This window comes from Ursus arctos, unplaced genomic scaffold (assembly GCF_023065955.2).
Source record: "Ursus arctos isolate Adak ecotype North America unplaced genomic scaffold, UrsArc2.0 scaffold_32, whole genome shotgun sequence".
NCBI lineage: Eukaryota > Metazoa > Chordata > Mammalia > Carnivora > Ursidae > Ursus > Ursus arctos.
This window is the reverse complement of record NW_026623008.1, coordinates 17506958-17527319: the sequence shown is the minus strand read 5'-3', so window position 1 is coordinate 17527319 and position 20362 is coordinate 17506958. Positions and strand designations below refer to the sequence as shown.

General features: G+C 49.9%; 1 protein-coding gene and 1 long non-coding RNA gene across 3 annotated transcripts in view; one reads left to right on the top strand and one right to left on the bottom strand.

The window, feature by feature from the left end:
- GRHL3 (grainyhead like transcription factor 3) overlaps nt 1–16594 on the bottom strand; it is a 43736-nt gene extending 27142 nt beyond the window's left edge. The window contains exon 1 of one of the 2 annotated variants that reach the window (XM_057305441.1): nt 16287–16594. Coding sequence is in view for 1 of the 2 variants with exons in the window: in XM_044390615.3 (XP_044246550.2) it covers nt 7483–7499 (17 nt within the window). In the remaining variant the exon portion in view is untranslated. Of the gene's footprint in view, nt 1–7482; nt 7746–16286 lie in introns of those variants that run through there. The other variant, XM_044390615.3, reaches the window with a different exon arrangement.
- On the top strand, nt 15011–20135 carry LOC125283065 (uncharacterized). Its single transcript, XR_007190605.2, has 5 exons — nt 15011–15094; nt 15221–15350; nt 18366–18630; nt 19020–19222; nt 19339–20135. It is a non-coding gene; the product is annotated as an uncharacterized LOC125283065 (long non-coding RNA).
- Nucleotides 20136–20362: the final 227 nt, after the last annotated feature.

Sequence of the window (20362 nt, the reverse complement as noted above, 5' to 3'; positions counted from 1 at the left end):
CTGAACTTTGGGGAGTGACTGGGTGTGGTCAAGAAGAGGGCTGCAGGGGGAAAGGGAGCAGGGAGACAGGTAGGGAGGACCTCAGATCTTCCAGAGGAGAGGGGCCGCAGGATCCAAGGCATAAGCCTAGGACAGCTCCCAGAGCTTGCCCACCTACTGTGTGCCAGGGTTTTTGCATACGTTGCCTCGTTTGAGGAAGGCCAGCCCCCTGAGGAGGAAACTCAAGTCAGAGCTTTGATAATCCCTCACATTTGCATGGCGTGTTGTATTTTTCAACATGCTTCTCATACGTTTGTCATCACCTCTGATCCTGCAACGCCCCTGTAAAGTAGGGAGGGAACGTATGACTCTCCCCTATGTGATAGCAGGAAAAATTGAGCCACAGAGAGGGCCACTGGCTTGGCTAAGGCCAACCAGCTAGTATCTCATGACATCAAGCTTAGAACAGAGGTCTCTGGTTTCTAGCGTCAAGAATCTTCTCAAGGCTGCCTCCTCAGAGCCTCCCTGGCCCAGCTTCTCCTCCCTTTGGGAGAGAGTTGAATACAAGATCCAGAGAGAGGAGCTCGGGCATCTAGCTGATAAGCCTCCCTTCCCGAGGCCCCTGTCTCTAGCGTGTGGGGTTGTGCAGACCGCCCATGCAGGGGCTCTCCTGTGGGTGGGCCCACAGCATGGGAGGGGTGTGGTACCAGCTGTTCCACACCCAGCCAGACTCTTGGCCTCCTGACTCTACCATGCATCATTCTGGGCACCAGGATGGAGGAAGCCCAGGGTGGTAAAGTGGGTTTCATCCCAAGTCCTGTTAGACTCTCGATGCTCACAGCTTTCTGGCTAAGCGCCACTTGAAACTCTCAATGAGACTAAGTAAATGTGTCTCAGCCATTAGTTGAGGACTTTTGGGTTCAATTTAGGGTGCGAAGGGACTTTCAAACTCTAGTTTCTCAGAGAAGGTGTAACTTCGCCTAAGGACACTCAGCATGGAGCAGGATTGAGATTCGAGTCCTTTAGCTTCCTATCTGGTACTAAGTTGAATCACTGCCCTATCTCTAAGGCTCGTCAATAATTCAGAGATGTAAAAGGAAGGACGCGTACTCAATGTTGCTGAAGGGAGAAGGAAACTCACGGGGGGGGGGGGGGGCGGGGGGGAGCTCAAGCCCCAGCAAAGGAGGTGCCTGGCAGAGGATAGGTCTAGTGAGCTGGGTCTCACTTCCCTCCAGCCTGAGGAGGAAGAGTTCCAGGGGCCACCTGGGCTGGGTGTTGACACCCAGATACACCCAATAAGTTGCCAAACCCTGTCATGAGCCACCCAGCGTCCTCAGCAGCGATCAATCACACTCACTAATTACCCACAGGGAGGCCCTGCCACAGCCGCTCGCGGAAGAATCATTTTTCAGTCAGCCCCATGCAAGGTGTTCCCTAGGCATGACAGGGGCGCTCCGGGGTTCTCGTGCTTGCCAGTGGCCCATCTGGTTTCTGGATGTCCAGGTTGTGAAATGTGCCTTGTCGCAGGCTGGGGGCTCTTTGGGGGCCTCCACGGAAACATGGTAGAGTCCATTCTAGGGCATGGCTCGTAGGGCCTCTACTTCGAATGAGGTCATGTGATCTCACGTCTACCAGGTGCACCCCAGAGCTTCACAGACCTGGTGCCAGTTTCAGCTCTGCTACTTACAAGCTGTGTGACTTTATGCAACTCGACCTCTCTGTGCCCCAGCTTTCTTCCCTGTAAAAGAGGGAAAGATGGGAGGACTAACCTCACATAATTCTTAGGATAGCTGCTACGCACTTGAGGGCTTACCAAGCACCAGATGCTGGCCCACGAATTTCTAGTCATTGTTTTACTTCATCTTTACAGCTTTGTGAGGTATTACTGTTGGAAAATGCAATGAGATAATGCAGGTAATCTGCAGAGTGCCAGCACATAATAACGTGAACCATTATTATTATTATTATTACTAAAACTCACTTTGTAGGGTAGCCCCCAGCGAATTGCATGACAACTCACAGCCTCACCTTCTCCCACCTGTAAATGGGACATCTTTTCCAAGCAGCAGCAGGAGACCTGAAGCTTGGAGATTCCCAGATAAGAGGGACAAAGCATTCATCATCTGGCTTGGGGGCGGGGGAGCAGGGGGAGAGCAGTCAGGCCCCAGCCAATGCTTCTAGTTGCATGTAAATTAATTATGTGCCATTTTCTAATTATACCAGAAACTCACTTTCTCCTCTTTGAAAAATTCTGCCCTCTACGGGAATTCTCCTTTACGCTATACTCTTCTTTTGGTTTCCTATCCAATTTTCCTGGGGGGGGGGGGGGGTTTGTTTTGTTTTGTTTCTCTTTCAACTGAGATGTGAAAGAAATTGAAATCCACCTGTAAACCCGGGGTGCCACATCCCTTCATTCATTCACTCACTGATTCATTCAACAAACATTCACTAAGGGTTACTCTATTAATACGCCCTGTGCTGGGTACTAGGACATGAACGTAAATACCACGCTGTCCCTGCCCTCAAGAGTTTTCAATTCTTGCAGCCCAGGTGTTCCACCCACCAAGGAAATAACACCAAATATTGGTGAGATAATTTCCCTTTAGGACATTCGCTAGGTCAGTTGCTCTGACTTTTTACAAGATGAAAGGAATGGAGAGAGGCAGCCAGCCAGGATTATCTTGCTCCATTTTGCAAACGCTGAGCTCCTGAGAGGGGAAGGAAGACAGGGGAAGAAGGGAAAGGAACTGTTATTTAAAAGCATCAGGCCCCTGGCGCCTGGGTGGCTCAGTGGGTTAAGCATCTGCCTTCAGCTCAGGTCATGATTTCAGGGTCCTGGGATAGAGCCCCATGTCAGGCCCCTTGCTCAGTAGGGGGTCTGCTTCTCCCTCTTTCTCTGCCCCTCCCTACCTCGCTCTCACTCTGTCTCAAATAAATAAATAAAATCTTTTATTTAAAAAAATAAATAAGGGGCGCCTGGGTGGCACAGCGGTTGAGCGTCTGCCTTCGGCTCAGGGCGTGATCCCAGCGTTCTGGGATCGAGCCCCACATCAGGCTCCTCTGCTATGAGCCTGCTTCTTCCTCTCCCACTTCCCCTGCTTGTGTTCCCTCTCTCGCTGGCTGTCTCTATCTCTGTCAAATAAATAAATAAAAAATCTTTAAAAATAAAATAAAAATAAAATAAATAAATAAATAAATAAATAAATAAATAAATAAATAAAAGCATCAGGCCCTGTGCCTTTTCATTCTCATACTTGCCCTGTGAGGGGTGTGTGAGTGTGTGGAGGGGGGTGTTAGCGCCAATTTACACACAGCAACTGACACCTAGAGAGGTTAAGGAGCTCATCCAAAAGTCACCTGGTCCATGTGGCAGAGCTAGGCTCAAACACAAGTGTGACGCCCGCAGCTAAACCCTCGGCCTGCTGACCCAGGGACTATGTGGCAGGTCAGAAGAGGATCTGGGAACCTCCTACCTCCCAATCCTCTGCCAGGTCTTCTAGGCCAATGGTTCTTAAACTTGAACATGCATCAGAATCGCCTGGAGGGCCTGTTAAAACACATATTGCTGAGCCCCACCCCCAGAATTTCTGATTCAGTAGGTCTAGGGTGAGGCTGAGAATTTGCATTTCTAACAAGTTCCCAGGTGGGGAAGATGATGATGTTGTCCAGGAACCACATTTCGAGAACACCATTTTTAGGTGAACCAATAATTCTCTCTTTGAAAAATAATGACTCCCTCTCCTTACCCTCCCCATTTCAAAAGTAACATAGGTATGTAAAACAATACATAAAATGTAAAACGGAGAGAAAAATTGGAAGCAGAGCTAGAGTCACCTGCATTCCTCCCCTCAGAGATAACCGCTGTTAGCAGTTTGGCGTATCGCCTCGTCTGTTTTCAGGATCTGCACAGACAGGAGGCAGGCAGACATACTGCTGTGGATCATCCTTTTTCCCCTCCATTAAGACCCAGTTAAGATCACAGCTCTTCCTTGAGATCTTGAGCAAGCCTGGGGCAAGTCTCAGACCCCTCTCCTCCGCAAAACTGAATTTATACTCCCATCCTTGTTGGATCGCTGGGAAGGTTAAAGGAGATAATGTATTTATCAAGTACTGGACACCGAATCTGTTGCGGAGTCAGCTCTCAATCGATGCTTGGCTGTTATTTTTTTTCAACCAACAGGGCCCGACCAGTATATACTATTTGTGTTTCAGCCCTGTGGCCCTTCCTCCGGCTGGCCTTCCTCTGTGTGGACACCCCCTGAAGCTGTCTGTGGCTCCAGGCACCTGACCAGGCCCTCGCTGTGCCAGCCAGTGCAGTAGCAGGAACCTCAGGAGCGTCCTGCACCCCAAGCCTCCGCCGTTAGGGTTGTCTCAGCCCCAGTCCGCCTGTTTTACAGGCGGAGCTTAATGAGGGCTTTTAACTTTTCATTCACCAGCAGCGTAACTCCGACTTTTAATAACACACCTTGTGCACGACAAAAATTTGCTCCTGGCAATCATGGTTTCGACCACAAAACCGCAGCGGGGAGGCGTTCCTGGTTAACTCTTTCAGCGCTCCCGGCAGTCTGGAGCCTGGCGCTCCTGGAGATCAGATGGAGCAGTGACAGAGGCCTGTGGTCACCCACTGGGACGTCCCTTGTCCCCCTCCCACTCAGCCCTGTCTTTCCAAGGCTTTGGGGAGGGAGATTCCAGGTGGCGGGTGGGCTCCCAGTAGGCGGACTGAGCAAGACTGCAGAGGGGAATGCCGGTGCGCCTCGCTCGCTTCTCTCTCTCTCTCTTCCACTCCATAGACCTACTATGTGCTGATCACTTAACCTCCTAACCCCTCATTTCCTCCCAGGCAGAGCGAGCCAGCGCAGGTGCACCTCGCACACAGTCGGCTCTGGGGCACCACTCTACCTATAGCTCCAGAGGGGCCGCGAAGACCCATAGCAACCGGCCTAAGACCCTGGCATGCCAGCGCTGCACCCCCGAGAGCACCCTGGAGGGCAGCGCGCAGGCGCGGGCTGTTTTCCCGCGAGAGGAGAGCCACGGGCAGTGAGCGACTTCCGGTGCCCCCCGCCCAGAATACCTTGCGGGCGGCTCTAGCCCGGGGGCAGCCGAGGCGGGCTGCGTTGGCCCGGAGGCTGGCAGACGCACCCGGCAGGCGCTGGGCCCGACCACATGAAAGGCCGGAGTGCTCCACCCGCCAGCTGCCCCGAGCTGGGTTCTGACGCCGCCGCCATGCAACCCAGGACCCGGCCTTCGAAGGGCCACCTTCCTCCCCAGGCCTAGGGATCGGGCTCACGGTTAAGGAGCTCCAGCCCTGGGGCCGGGTGGCCCACATGTGGGAGCGCATTGTTTCCCCTGCCAGGTAGGTGGGCATATACCCTGTTGGACAGAAGAGGAAACCGAGGGTCAGGGAGGAGAAACAAATTGACCAGGACCCTGCGGTTGCTAAGTGGCAGAATTTAGCCCCATGCCAGCCCGGCTTTTCCCACCACACCAAGGCCTAACAAGATTTCGTCATTCTGTCGGAGGACAAGATGGACGCTAGGACCAGCCCTCTGCGCTCGACACTGTTGGGGGGAATTGGGCAGCCAAGCCAGTGGCCACAGCAGCACCAACAGCAACAGCTCGAAACTTGCAAGCCAAACACATGATCTTCCCACCCCCCACTTCTTAGTGAGGGTAGCTGAGCCCCCAGGCGCTGAGGCTCTGTCATTGTAATCTCAAACGGTGGCTTCAGCGTCTGGCTGCAATTACTGTGCAGGCACAGGTTCCCCTCACCCCACCCCAAACGGAGAAGCCTCAACTGTCAGCGGATCTGACTTCAAAACCCAAATGATTAAGGAGGAGAAAATCAGGAAACTTTCTGTTGGGGTAACCCAGCTTCAGGACGCTTACCCCCTGAGGGGCACCAATGAATAGATTCTGTCTGCAGCCTCTGCAGTTTTAACTGGGGGATGGAAGTGGGATGAAGACACATAGTAAGATTTTTGTCTTGTTTTCAGATTGTGAAAAAATAGAAAGCAAGAGGTTCAGAAATACTGGTTATTTCTGTATGAAGTAACAAGGGTATTATGAGCTTGCTCCTTACCAGGCTTTAAACTAATCACTTTTCTAAAGTGGTCGGATCCCCCAACAACTCCATGAGGTGGGTACCACGATGGCCCATAACCTACAAGTGAGGAAACTGAGACTCAGGTGAAGTGACTTACCCAAGGTCATTCAGCTCATTAGTGGCAGAGCCGGGACTTGAATCCACGTGTTGCTTCCACTGCCCCTGCTCTTATTCCAGTTGTCAACACAGTGTCAACCCCAGGGAATTTGTTCAAGAGAAATCTGATGCCCAGTGATTGTACTATGAACGTAGTTGGCTAACCTAGGAGAATTCAAGAGCTCGCCGGTATCATGGAACACTGTCTGCAGTTAGGACACACCAACTGCCGCCTCCGGTCTCACGTTCTTAAAACAGTCTATTGAGTAGCTAGAAAAAAAGATTATTCAACCCTTGTCTCTGCCCACTCACCTCTGGGCATGGCAAGAGGAGGAGAGTCTGTATTTTAGAAGCTTGGATTCTGCCAGCTCCTGGAGCCCATGCTAAAGCAGCCCCGAATCCCAGCCTATCCCGCCTTCTCTGAGGTTTGGACCCGAAGCAGGGGGTCCATGGTGAAGGAAGCATCAGCCAGTGGGAGTCTAAATCCCAGATATGGGCAGGAAGGCACCTGCATCTTGCCAGGCAATAGAGGTGACCTCACTGAAAACCACATCTCAGCTTCTTCAGCCTTAGAACTGCCTCTGAATAAAAATCAACCGCATTTTATTTAATGCACCTTCAGACTTTGGCTCTGTGCCTAGCATTTTACAGCTTTTATCACACTTAACTCTCTCAAGATTCCAACAAAGCATTCTTATACCCATTTTCTAGATGAGGAAAATGAAGCTCTGGTAAGTTGAGTGACTTGTCCAAGATCACATGCCCCATAAGGAGCAGAGTCTGGATTTGAACTTAGGTCAAGCTGACTACAGAGGGCATATGTTTAAACACCACTCTGTAACCTTCCCACTTGGGACTGTTCCAACCCAACAAACAAGTCCCTTTAGAGAAACCCAACTCTCTGCCTAAGACAGCTCTTAGAAGTACCTCAAAGAAGTTCCGTTTGGCAAGAAGATAGAAAGCCTAGATGGGATTGGGGCTGTCTCTGATTTCCAAGTCCCTTCACAGTATCAGAAAGTAGTGCCGAAAGCCTTCACAGTTTCAGTCCTGTGTTTCCCTACCTGGCTCGAAACTGCTCAGCAGACAGAGGAAAAAAAAAACACTATTTTCCCAGGGAAACATTCAACTCTAGCTTGAGATAGGGCTTGCCTCAACACGCCAAAGTGAAATCGTCAGCCCATTCATTTACCCTTACAAATTGCTCTGTGAATCCTGGCGCCGGCCTCCCTGCGCTTCCCCCTTCTGGAAACCCCATCGAGCCTCCACGCTCGGAGAGCGCCAGGCATCCAGCAGTGTTTACTCACTCAAGTTCATTCGACATCTTCTTGCTCCCAGGCTCCCAGGCTCAAAGACGAAGACGGGCACCAGCTCGGAGACTCTACTGACCGACCGCTTGTCTCTAATTCTTGCCTGACACAGACATTCCTTGCCCAGGGAAGTGTTTGATTTATGTTGAGGTTTGAGTGTCGGGATTTTGCTGACAGGTAGGTTCCCGGCAGCGCTGGTGCTGATTGGCTCTGGGTACAGGTGCCGGCGACAGCAGGTATGCCTCAACAGGTGCAGCTGTTAACTCTTGGCCTGCCGCGTTGGGGGCGGAGCCAAGGGGGCCGGCTGGGTGGAGCTGGCCAATTCCTTCCTAGGTGAGGGGGTGGGAGGTGGAGATGAGGGAGGAGGGAGGGCAGAAAAAAATGTTGGAGAGAAGATAGCTAGAGGAAAAGTACAGAGACAGAAACTTGGCTAAAGGAAATCTCGATTTCTGTTTCTAGTTAGTATCCCGGATACTCAGGAACACCCCCCTCAATTCCCTCGCCCCTTCTTCTGCCTACCATCAAATACTTCACAGCCACTGGGGGATTCTCAAAGAAGAGAGCAGATCTCCCCCTTCTCCACCCCCGGGGCAGGGGGAGAGTTGTTTATGTGTAAGCGTCCTCCCTTTTTTTCAGAGCTTTTCCCTAAAGGTAATAATAGCTTCTTTCTGAATAATGTTTTACAGTTATTCAGGTGAGCTCTTTGATTCTCCCGGTAACCCACTGTGGTAGCCATTATTGTACCCTTTCCTTCCCGACACGCTTCACAGGTGAGGAAATGGAGGCTGGAGAGGTAAATTGACTTGCCCAAGGGCAAAGCTAGTGAGTGTCGGAGCCCAGATCTGAATCTTCAGTCATCTGCAAGTCTGGCTGTCCCTTTGAGCCGAAGTCAGTGGGCTCAATTCAGTAGACATGTATTGAGCACCTGTTGTGTGCCGGGCCTTTCTCTGGGTTCTGAGGAGACAGAGGCCAAGAAGACAAGGGTCACTGTCCCGGAGGAGTCTACAATCTGGAGTGTGTGTGTGTGTTGATGGCAGGGGGGCGGCCGGGGGTAGGGTGGGAGGCAGCCTTTTATTTGGCGTGATACAGATCTGAATGAGACATGAGCAAACCTCATGCCTCTGGCCAACACAGAAGGGACGGAAAAGTTGAAGCTGGCCACCTCCGAAGCCTTAGCTAGCTGATCATTTCACCCTCTAGTAAGTGCTTTCTTCCTCACCGGGAACAGGAGAATCAGATACCTGTCAGACTGAGAAAGCGTGGAATAATTGCTGTGAGCTGCCTCTGTCAAGAACAAGGTTGGTAAACCCAAGAGACCCACAAACACAAGTAGGAGAGCGCTGGGGCTGCTTGTAGAGCTTCCACTAGGGTTAATTTGAAATTAAATCTAAGCCAGAGATCTTGGTATCTGTTTTTTTCCTTCTCTCTTTCTGTTCTCTGCCCACCCCCTCTTCCCTTTTAGCAAATTATCTCTTTGCTCTGTCTTCCCGGGAGCCTCACCTTGGCCCACTCCTTTCTCTCCCAGGGAAGGGCGGGGTTTCACCTACTCCTGCCAATGTGATGGAAGTTTTCAGGGTAAAGTCAGCATCCACTGTAGAGCCCTCTTGAAGGGCAGGCAGGCCTATGGAGAAGGGGCCCGGGGTTTGAGAACCGTCCGAGGTTGGCTTCTCACTGGAGGCTGTGTGTGTGGCAGCCAAGGGTGCCCTGACAAGTAACAGTCAATAGTAATAGTAATTGCTAATAAAGCCACCAGATCAGAGCAGGCCTTCCCAGCTGCCCTTGTTAAAGTAAACACTCAGTTACTGTATCACACCACTTTATGGGGTTCTCTGCAAAGCTCTTACAACTTTCTGCTATTTTTCTAATTGTTCATTGTCTCCCCTTCTTTTGGAATGTGAACTCCACAGGAGTAAAGACCTCGTCTGCCCTGCTCGCTGGTGCATCTCCAGCGCTACTACAGGGGCGGGCAGACAGCCCGGACTCGGTACACTGGGTATCAGGCAGCATGCCACACCTTCACACGCACTGTCTCACGTAATCCTCCCAGCGACCCCGTGAGATAGGCACTTTGCTGATCCCTGTTTTAGAGCTGAGGAAACTGAGGTACAAAGTGATGAAGTGAGTCACTAAACCGCAGAGCTTAGAAGTGGTAGAGCTAGAGCTGGGATTTGATCCAAGAGCAGAGCCTGGTGTCCAACCACTTCACAGATGTTATTGGTGGCAGGAGAGCCACTGGGTGCCAGCTGTGACTGCAAAGCTCACTGCAGCCCCAAGGACGGCACATTTGTCTGCCCGCCTCCTGGAAGGCTGGGAGTTTCTGTCAGCTGTGTTGCAACTCACAGGTAAAGGGCTGTGGAGGTGACTCATGTTGGCTGGGCTCAGATGGAGGCTGGGATTCCAGGCGGCGTGTCTGTGCTCGCTGGACTTTTTTAAATGGGTCCTCTCTCTCTACTTCTGGGTTTTGTCTCTTTAATCACCTGCACCCATCTGCAGAGATCAGCAGAGGCTCAAGTCATGGGGCAGAGGGGTCCCGTGTCTCCAAACACGGGAAGGCACCCTGGATGGGACAGAGGTAGATAAGAACACCGGGAGACTATTTACAAGGTTGCCAGTTGCCAGACCCCTCAGGAGGAGCTAGGCCTCCGGTTCCAGCCCTTCATTAAATGAATGAGAGATGCCAGGGTTTGAGAGAGACACTGCCCAGCTTTGCTCCTACCCCTTTCGTCCTCCTGTATAGCGCGGGCATGGCCCAGGGCTAGGCTAGGCTGCATCTCCTCCCCTCTTTGGATTGGCCCAATTCTTGGTATTTTGGCCGAGGAGTGAAAACAGAGACCGGCTGACGACCTGTGACATAATTATATATTCACGGTAGCAACAGTCATGATGGTGGCTGTTACTTTGCCCTTTGTGTATGGGAAGCACTGTGCTCAGAGTTATCTGCGTTAGCTGGCAGTACCGCTCTGAGTCTGCCAGATCCTGTTTCACATCCCGGCCCAGCCATGTCATGTTGGGCAAATGACTCGGACTTTCTAAGCCTCCGTTTCCTCAGCTGTAGAGTGAGGGTCATGTGAGGATGAAATGAGATGGTGCGTGTGAGGTGCACTGGGCAGTGCCTGGCACGTAGCGCTCCATCGTTGTTAGGAAAGACCTTTTTTTCTCATGTAATTCTCATACTAAACTCTGTGAGGAAGCTGTTCCCTCATTTTACAGATAAAGAAACTGACTCAGATGGGTTAAATGACATCGCAAAAGTGAAAAGCTAGTAAGTAAAAGAGTTGAGATCTGAACCCACATCTTTCTGCCTCCATTCTTGTGAGCTAGATGAATTGAGGGATTGTCCCAGGTTCAGGTTCTGCCTGACCACTTCCTAGCTGTATGACCGGGTAATCTCTCTCAGGGCTTCAGTTTCCCTCCCTCTGAGACAAGATTAATGAATCACTGTAAGGGGGGAGGTGCATATCAGATCATCTAGGTTTCCTTTTCTAGATTACTTCTGGAAAAGAAATGTTCCTCTTCTCGACACACGATCTGCCCCCTCTGGAAGATGGCATGGTCCTTCATCCCTCCTCCTTTCCAGGATTATCTCGAAAAGAGTGTTACACTCTTGGCATGTTAGGGAGGAGTAAAGGTTAGGACTACTGAGCTAAGTATGTGCTAAGAGCAAGGGCTGTTTGTCTGCAAAGGTTGTGCACTGCACAATCACAGTGCCATTGTACGGTACAGGACTTGCGCTTTTGGACACTATGGCCCTGCTAACAGTCCTTTTTTTTTTTTTTTCTAACACATTAAGACTTCATGGTTATCCAAAACTTAAGGAAAAACTGTTGACCTACATAAAAATATCAAAAAGGCAAATTCCAAAATGTTAATAGTACTTTTCTATAGGTGCTAAAATGACAGAATTTTAATTTTTTCCCTATTCCCTCTCCCCTATCAAGTTTCTGCACTGATCTTGCATTGCTTTGTAATTGGAAATGCTATACAAAACCCCAGTTTAGTTTTGTTTTTAATATTTTTGTTTTTTACGTTTTGAAAGTAATCTCTACACCCAACATGGGGCTTGAACTCATGACCCTGAGATCAGGGGTCATACACCCTACTGACCGAGCCCACCAGGCACCCCTACAAAACCCCAGTTATAATGCCCATTAACTAAATGGTCCCCATGTCCCCATTCTTCCTGGAGTGAAAGCAGAGATAGAGTAGTAAAGATTGGGAGTCCTTTCTGAGCTTCCTTGTGAAGTGCTTGAATGGAGAATGGGGGCTGCCCAACTCACAGGCTCTCAGCAGGGAGCTCAGGAATCAGCTCTAATCTTGCCTTCATTCAAATTACTATCATTTATCGAGCACTCACCCCATGATACTTGCTTAAGATGCTTTATCCCATTCCTCCTGTCAAATGGGATCATTTAATCCCCCTGGGAGGACTTGGCTCCTGGAGTATTGCCAAGTTACTAAAGGATATCAACTCTGCAGTCAACTACCCAAGACCTTGGACAAGCAGCTTTCTTCCTTGTTACCTGAGTTTCCGCCTTGCTGAAGTGATCACTGTGAGGACTGAAGGAGGTAGGGTCCTTACTGTGTGCTGTCATTGCTGTCCGGGCCAGGGGCAGGTCGGGGTGCTTCCTGTGCATATCCTGTCATTCTCCTGAGCTCCCCATTTTCCAGAAGAGGAGCTGGCTCCGAGAGGTGAGGTAACTCAGCTAGGGTCACCTGGCTGTCTCCTTAGTGACAGAATCAGACCAAAGTCCGCCTGACCTTAAAGCCACGGAAACCATTCTTTCAGCCTCCTGAGTGCCTTTTTGGAACAAAGCCTTGGATGGAGGGGTGGGTGGAAGGAAAAAGGGAAGGAGGGAAGAAAGGAAGGAAAGTAGATAGGTTGGCTGAATGGATTTGTAAGGTAGGAAGGATTTATAAGCTTCTGGAGTGCAGAAACCATGCCGGGAAAACGAAATCTTACCTGGCACCTGTCCCAGGTCTCAACATGTGTGTTCAATAAATATTTGTTGGATAAATGAGAAGTGGATGAACATGTATAATTTACACAAGATAATTGACATTCTGGCCAAATCAGCTGTTGCCTTCTACCCCTCCCCCATTCCCCAGGGAAGACTTCCAAAGTTTGAATTGCCGTGCTTCCTCTCATTAGCATATACCTTTAGACCAGTGACTGTCTTCTGGAAGTCTCAGTTTCCCCATTATCCCTCAATGGGGTTGACTTGAGGATTAAGTTAAATAAGATCTCAGGGGAAAGCCAATGGCAAGTAAACCATAGGTACCTAATGAAAGATAGCTGGGGGGCGCCTGGGTGGCACAGTGGTTGGGCGTCTGCCTTCGGCTCAGGGCGTGATCCCGGCGTTACGGGATGGAGCCCCACATCAGGCTCCTCCGCTATGAGCCTGCTTCTTCCTCTCCCACTCCCCCTGCTTGTGTTCCCTCTCTCGCTGGCTGTCTCTATCTCTGTCGAATAAATAAATAAAATATTTTTTAAAAAAAGATAGCTGGGGTTATAGGTGAGCACCCAGCTTAGAAAGGGGTCCTCCTCAGGCACCATCTGTTTCCAGCCTCAACGCACAGCTTAGTTCCCAGCACCACTCAGCACTCAACGTCATTTAACAGCCTGTTTGATGAGTGAAGCTCTTTTCAGTTGAGAACGTTTTCCTATTCTTTCCCTCCTCTGGTGAGCCACAGTGGATGGTGGTAGTCAGGGGGTGATGAATTTTTGGCCCCATTTGAGCTCGATGTTCAGAGAAAGCATCTGTATTTAAGCAAAGGAATTTGGATTGGAGCTTCAGATTTTGGATAAAGCATCACCCTGGATACCATTATGGATCCTAATGGGTCCCAAAAGTGCTATCCTGGGCATGCACCTAAAGCTCCGTAAACATCCCATCCTAATCTTCCTCTCTAGCCCATCGCTGGACTTAAGTAGAGGGATGGGCCACACACCCTACACGGAGAATATAGCCCACATTTAAAAGCAAGGGAGGACCTGAAGTTGCGCTTGTGGAGGGTCGGGGTGGGCAGCACCCAGACCCATTTGTGTTTTGTACTTGAGATTTTTATCACAGTTCTGCCATTAACACCACCTATATTCCTTCCTAGAAGCGCTTTGGACAAGAAGAATCATTATGGGGTCTAAAGTTGTCCTCAAAGCACCCCTTAAAATAAACCCAGAGAAAGTCTCTGAATACCTGGAAAACAAGTTGGGGTGTGTGTGTGTGTGTGTGTGTGTGTGTGTGTGTGTTCACTTAGCAAGTTGATAAAGATGAAAGAAAATGCCAAACCCCAGTGTTGGCAAGGGTGAGGGAAAACAGGCTCCCTCCTTGCTGGAGGGAGTGTGAATCAGTCCAAACGTGGGCTTTAGATTTTCACTCATCTTTGATCTAGCAATTTCATTCTTAGGAATTTAGTCTAAGCAAGCAATCTCTGTGTGCAAAGAGTTATCTGCAAGGATATGCATCAGAGCATTGTTTATAATCCTGAAAAATTAGAGTTAATATAAATACTCTTCAACAGAAGCTCAGTAAGATAAATAAGATACCCAAATATAGTTGCATACTGAGCCACAGTTTGCAAGGTGCTGCAGAAAGCCCCTTCGTGCCCTGGAAGTTATTACCGAGTTTACAGCACAGTTGTTAGCATTTATGAGTCCTTACTATCTGCAGGGCCCCAGGCTCAGTGTTTAATCTCATTTAATCCTTACACCAACCCTATGAAGTAACTACTGTTATCCTTTTACAAATGAGAAGAAGGAGGCCCATTCATGAAACAACTTACCCAGGGTCACTCCAGGGAGCCTCTGGGTCTCGAAGCTGGGTCTGAGTTCCTACTTTTGAGTTTTGAGTCTCAAACTCTACTTTTAGTAAATTAGTCCATTCCTCTTTTTTTTTTTTTTTTTTTTAGTGTAGACGCCATACCCAACATGGAGCCCAACGTGGGGCTTGAACTCATGACCCAGACATTGAGGCCTGAGCTGAGATCAAGAGTCGGATGCTTAAATCGACGGAGCCAGCCAGGCGCCCCTAATCCATTCTTGTTTTTAACGTCCATTTATATGACTAGAAAGAGAGTATCATGGCTAACGGGATCAAGGGTCATTTATATTTTATTCTTTTGGCTTATCTCTGGGCATTATTTCTTCTGTTAATAAAAGAAAGAAACTACAGTTAGTAAAAAGTGACAAATCCGAGAAGGCTTGTCCCTGAGCTGGGAAGGAAGAAGCAGCCGGAGTACTATCTGGGGATTTGTTCTGTGTTGCCAGGAACTGGTCAGAGCGGAAGGCAGCCAGGGAAGGTAGCCTCCATCCTAGAAGGAGAGGGCCCAGCCCTGGAGGCCCACTCTTTCCAGGGACCTGGACCCACCCTCATTGCAGACCATCACCAGCCTGCATCTTAAAAGGGCCATTAAACAAGATACTGCCCACTTCCAAATAAAAGGAGCTTCGCTGAGGAACGCCTGTGAATCCCCATCATCCCCGCAGCTAAAAATGTACTTCCCCCTCTCATCTATCTGCAGGGGTCAAACTGGGGGCTTGGAGGGTTCAGTTGGGGGTTTCCTGGAGGAACTACAAGGAAAGTGTCCGAAGCCTGGCGTGGACACAGCCCTGGTACGTCCGTGCTGAACACATATCTGGGGTCCACGATGCCTTTCTAGGTTAAAGTGGGGGTGGGGGGAGAGGTTCAAGTACGCAGGATTAACCAACCCATAAGGTCCGTTGTTGCTGTTCTTACAGTTTTCCTTCACGGCCTGCCTGTGGTGTGCGCTGAGCTCTGGTCTCACTGGAGAAGGGGGCAGGGAGGGACAGGCTCGGGTCTCCTGGGCGCCGCACCTTCTCAGGAAGACAGAGGCCATGTAGTCCCAGGGTAAGTGCTCAACCTCGGACCCCAAATGTTCAGGTTTGGATTTTTCTGAATCTGTGACTGCCCAGAAGATTTTTAAGGCCCGCAGTTTGGTGGCAGGTGGTCAAGCAGTGGGGAGTAGGAAGGGGAAGGGCTTCTGTGACCTCCTGTGTGCCCTAGGAAGTCAGCTACTCAGAAGCCCTCTTCACTCACCACTCCCCCTTGCCCCTGCTCAGCATTCCAGCCTGTGCTCGGGACAGGCTACCCACCCTGCCCGGGCCCATGCCGCACTGGGCCCAGCTTTCCCTCCCTGACCAGGTTCATTTATTTGGTTCTCTCACACCCCCCCCCCCACTTCAATCTTCCAGTTGCTCTGGAATCATCTCCACCTCAGCACCTGCCATCTAGATGTGTGCATTATTCATTTAATGAATATGAAGGTGTATTTAATCATTAAAAAGTATCATGGGAGCTCTTATTTTTTGGGTACTTAAGTATATGCCAGACTGTGATAAACACTTTCCCTGCCCTGTTTCACTCAATCCTTACAACTGCCCAAAGACTTAGACACAATCACCACCTTTCTCTTACGGATGTGGAACCCGAGGCGTGAAGAGGCCAGGGAACTCGATGGAGTCCTACAGCCCGACTGACCAGGCTGGGATTCGAACCCGGGACGTTTGGCTCTAAAGCTCAAGACCTGCACCTCCAATCCCCTCCCCCCCGCCCCGCCCCGGTCCAGGTGACGTAGAATGTGTACTGCATCGCACCTGCCCCAAATGCGCATGCGCACACATGCGCGCATGGTAGGGCGCCTCTAGCTGAGATCTTGGATGCTGGAGCCAAACTACTGGAGTTCGAATCTTGGCTCTATCATTTCCTACTTGTGTGACCTTGGGCAAGTTCTTTGATCTCTCTGAGCCTCGGTTTTTTCATCTTTAAAGTAGGCATAACTCCTACCTTGGAGGGATTTAAGGGATTTCACACGCGCAAAGCATTTCGCACGGCTCTCGTGCACGAAGTCCCGGGAACGTGGGCTGTTGCTGCTGTCCTTACGGATGGCTCGCCTCGCCTCCCAGGGAAACAGTGAGTTCCTTGTCTTGTCTCTGCTTCTGCTCCGGCCACCACGGCACTCGGCCCAGGGCAGATGCGCCTGGCGGTGGACGTTAGTCACCAGGCTCCTCCTCCTCAGAGGGGATGTGAGCATGAGTGTTCTCTCTGCCCAGACTCTGTCGAAATCTGAGTCATGCCTTGACAGCTGTCCCTGAGCCTCAGCCCCCTCCCCTTTCACAATGAGCTCCGTCATTCACACCCTCCTCAGTCATGAGCAGACACCCCCAGGATTACCCGTTAATGGGCCTTGAGGACACCTCCAGGAGGAAGATGACAGGGACCTGACTCTTTAGCCAGTGGCTTTGGCTGTTTGGCCATATTTCAGAACTATCAGCAGCCTCCGAATTGATTGACGACCCAGTACAGGGCTGTGGTATTTCATCTGGTCGCCCTTGGATAACTGACAACTGAGGACTTACGCTTGGCTCCATCTGGACGGGTCAAGTTTGGGAGGCTTTTGTTTTACTCTTGTCGGCTCTCCAGGCTCCCAGAAGCCTGTGAGGTGGTTTGGGGGAAAGTTAAGGTCCTCAACTTAAAGACTTATTGTGCCTTAGATAGTTTCGTGTTAATGATGATAAGCTCCACATCTCTAGCCAGACCTCAGTTCGAAACCCGACTCTGCTTTTCGTTAGCTGTGACTCTGAGCTTCTGAGTTTGTCTGCGTCTGTTTCTTCATCTGTAAAACGGCAATAGCGGCAGTACTGACTCCATAGGATGGTTGTGGGGATTAAGTGCATGTGAAGCCCTTAATATAGTACCTGGCACATCGCTGTCATCCATGCCTTTGTTAAGCAGTGGGGAAGAGAGTACTGGACCAAGAGTCAAAAGGGCAAGGGTTGACTTCCAGTTCTGCTGCTCATTGGCTGTCTTAACTCCCTTCTCTGAACCGGTTTCTTCCACTGTGAAATGAAAAGTTTCTTTTGAAGGTCATTCAAGTTCTTTTTGGCTAAGGTTTGTGATCTGTGATTTTGAAGGTGCCCCCCCCAAAAGAAAACAGAGTGGAAGAAAGAATTAGTACCAGATGTCTTTATCTGCCAGGATCACATTTCACAAGCCCCAGCCACTTGGCACCATCTTCAAAAGTCCTCCATCCCCCATGCATCTAGCAGCCATTACTCTGAAATTTCTCATCCCCCAAGAACGGTTTGCAAGACCCCAAGAGGCTTGGGAGCCTCCCTGAGACCCAAGGGAAGGCACGGGGCTAGAAATCGAAGTCTGCATCACAATGACGGGCCAGCCTCAAACATCACACCCCAGAATATTACCCTCAGTGCCTCCGGCAGCAGTCACTCTTCACTTCCTCAGAATGGATTAGTTTATGGCAAGGGAGGGATGTTTCCCCTGGAGCCTGGGGGTGTAGTGATCTGTTATACAACAGGCCCCGCCAGGGAAATGCAAGGGTTTTCTTTTTCTTTTCTTTTCTTTTCTTTTTTTTTTTTTGGTGTAGTGACCTCTGACACCGCCCCCCCCCCCCAGCCCCTGGCCTCTCAAGCAGTCTGAGTCACCCCCAGCAGGGGGACAAATCTGGGGATAGAGGAGGCGTCTGGCATCCCCGGGAATGAGAGCCCTTCCCCACAGGAGTGTCCGTTAGTGCAGAGTCCTACTGAGTTATTCTTATGCCCTGTTTGACCCCAGGGGGATGAGATCGGTGGGATTTACAGAAAATAAAAAGCAATTGGTTTCAACTAGTTCTACCAGTTTTCCCCCCTACAGTAAAACATCACTTAACCATTTTAACGTAACAGATTTCCTTTTACAAAGAGAATGGGCTTTGGAGGAATTTATCGTGGTAACAAACAGAGGCACTTTTTACAAAGCCCTTAGTGCCCAACACATGCCAAATATTTTATACCCATTATTTTATTATTTACAAAAAAATTACTAGTTTCACCGTGAGGAAAAAATACGACCATTTTCATTTTTCAGGTGGGCAAACTGAGGCCCAGAGAAGTAAAGTGATTTGCTCAAGGTGAGTGGTGGAGCTGGAACTTGAACCTGGGCCGGAATGATCCCAGAACATCTGGCAGCCACAACTTCATATGCACACTTGCTGGAAGCCTTGTTGGGGAAGCCCTGCCTAGACGGTGGTGAGACCCAGATCTGCCCATCTTTCGTGACATCTCAGATTCTTTTCTGGAAGGCCCACCTGATCATCTTGTAGTCCTCCAGCAGCTGGGACAGCTGCCACGCAGTGAGTATGGGTGACTTGTCTGAGCCGGTGCGGGAAAGGGCAGAGCTCAGCCTCTTGCTCCTCTGTCTCTGGGAAAGAGGCCAGTTCTAGCAGTAGAGATTCTGATGGGGGACTCGGTTTCCCAATCACTGTCATGTCCAATGGCCGGTAGCCATGAACCCTTTCCTCCTTTTCCTTCCGTCCAGCAAATGCAGCATCCAGACGCAGCCAGTTGTGAAGAGAACGTTTCCATAGGAATTGTGCAATATGGCTATCGTCTCCAGGCCCCAGTCCAGCCCAAGCCACTACCCCTTCTGGCTGGGAAGTTTCTTTCCTCTTCCCTCTTGCATGAAACTGTTAGGCTCAGCTCAAGCCCACTCCCTTCCCCCTTTCTCTCCTCTCTTCCTCAGGAAGTAGCTCTCTCTCCTTCCCAGCGCCTGGCTCTGCCCTGCTCCGGCTCACCCTTCCCCGGGCAGTGGGTTCCGTGCCTCTCCTGGACCCCAATCGTTTATGAATTCTCTAAAGTCATGACAGGGAATCCCACAGATGCGTCCTGGACAACACAGGGATGCCGAAGATGTCCCAGGCAGAAAAGGTTCTGGGAGCAAACCAGGTGGGCCAAGCTGCACACCAGACCCTCTTCTTAAAAATGAACAATGCATAGGCCAGTCTCTGAAGTCCAGCAAGTCCAGCAGCCAGGAAACCTGTTTGTTTGCTTTTTCAACTCAGGGTTTCCCAAACTGAGGTGGCTACATAATCATCTTCCCTGTCCCTGCCGCATGCCTGTGATAACAGGAGAACCAGTGACTGCGGAACACACTTTGGGAAGTTCTACCCCCAGCCTTCCACCCAAGTTTGCAGTTCATCTTGCTTTCATTGATTTAAGCCTTTCCTGTTTCTTGGGGCTAATCTCACAAACTAATCTAAGGTGGTGTCTGCCCAGTAGGGTCTTCAAGAAACATATACTTGATGGGAATGAAGGTTTTCTTAAGACGTGATGATGTGATGCCCAGAATAGATCAAGGAATTTCTAGAATGTGGGAGGAGGGGGAGTAGAAGTTGAAACAACAGCAGACAGCATTTACCAAATCTTTATTTGTTCCCTAGTCAGAGGACCAAAGCCAGGGATAGAATGTAATGGAGGATAATCAAACCAGACCTCGGTCACAGATAAATAGTTTTTGAGTGAATGAGTGAACAGACTTCCGGACTGGTCAGAAGGTTGGGAGACTGTGAATGAATGCCTGCATGCATGCATGAATGAATGAATGAAAATCAAGCAGCTGGTACCCAGATTAGAACCAGCCACCCATGATCAATGGAAGAAGCAAGATATAAAAAGAGGACACTATGAATGATTCCATTTATGCGAAGGTCGGCAACAGATCAGGCTACTCCACTATGACGAGAACAGAGCTGTGGTTGCCTTTGGGGAGTAGGCATTGCCTGGAAGGGGCACAAAAGGGCTTTTGGGGGAATAGAAATAGTCTTGATCTTGATTCCGGTGGTAGTTGCACGAGTGTATACTTTCATCAAAATTCACCAAATCGTACATTTAAGATCTGTGCACTTACCTGTATTGTACATTTAATCTAAAAATAAAAATCTTACCACTTAGGTCTCCCTGGCAATAATTCACTCCCTTGTCCATCATTTTCTCAAAGCACTTTGTCTACACAGGCAAGGAGAAGCCCAAGAAAGTGATGTGGGGTGTAGTAATAGTGACCATCTCCTGGTGTTTTAAGGGAGGGTT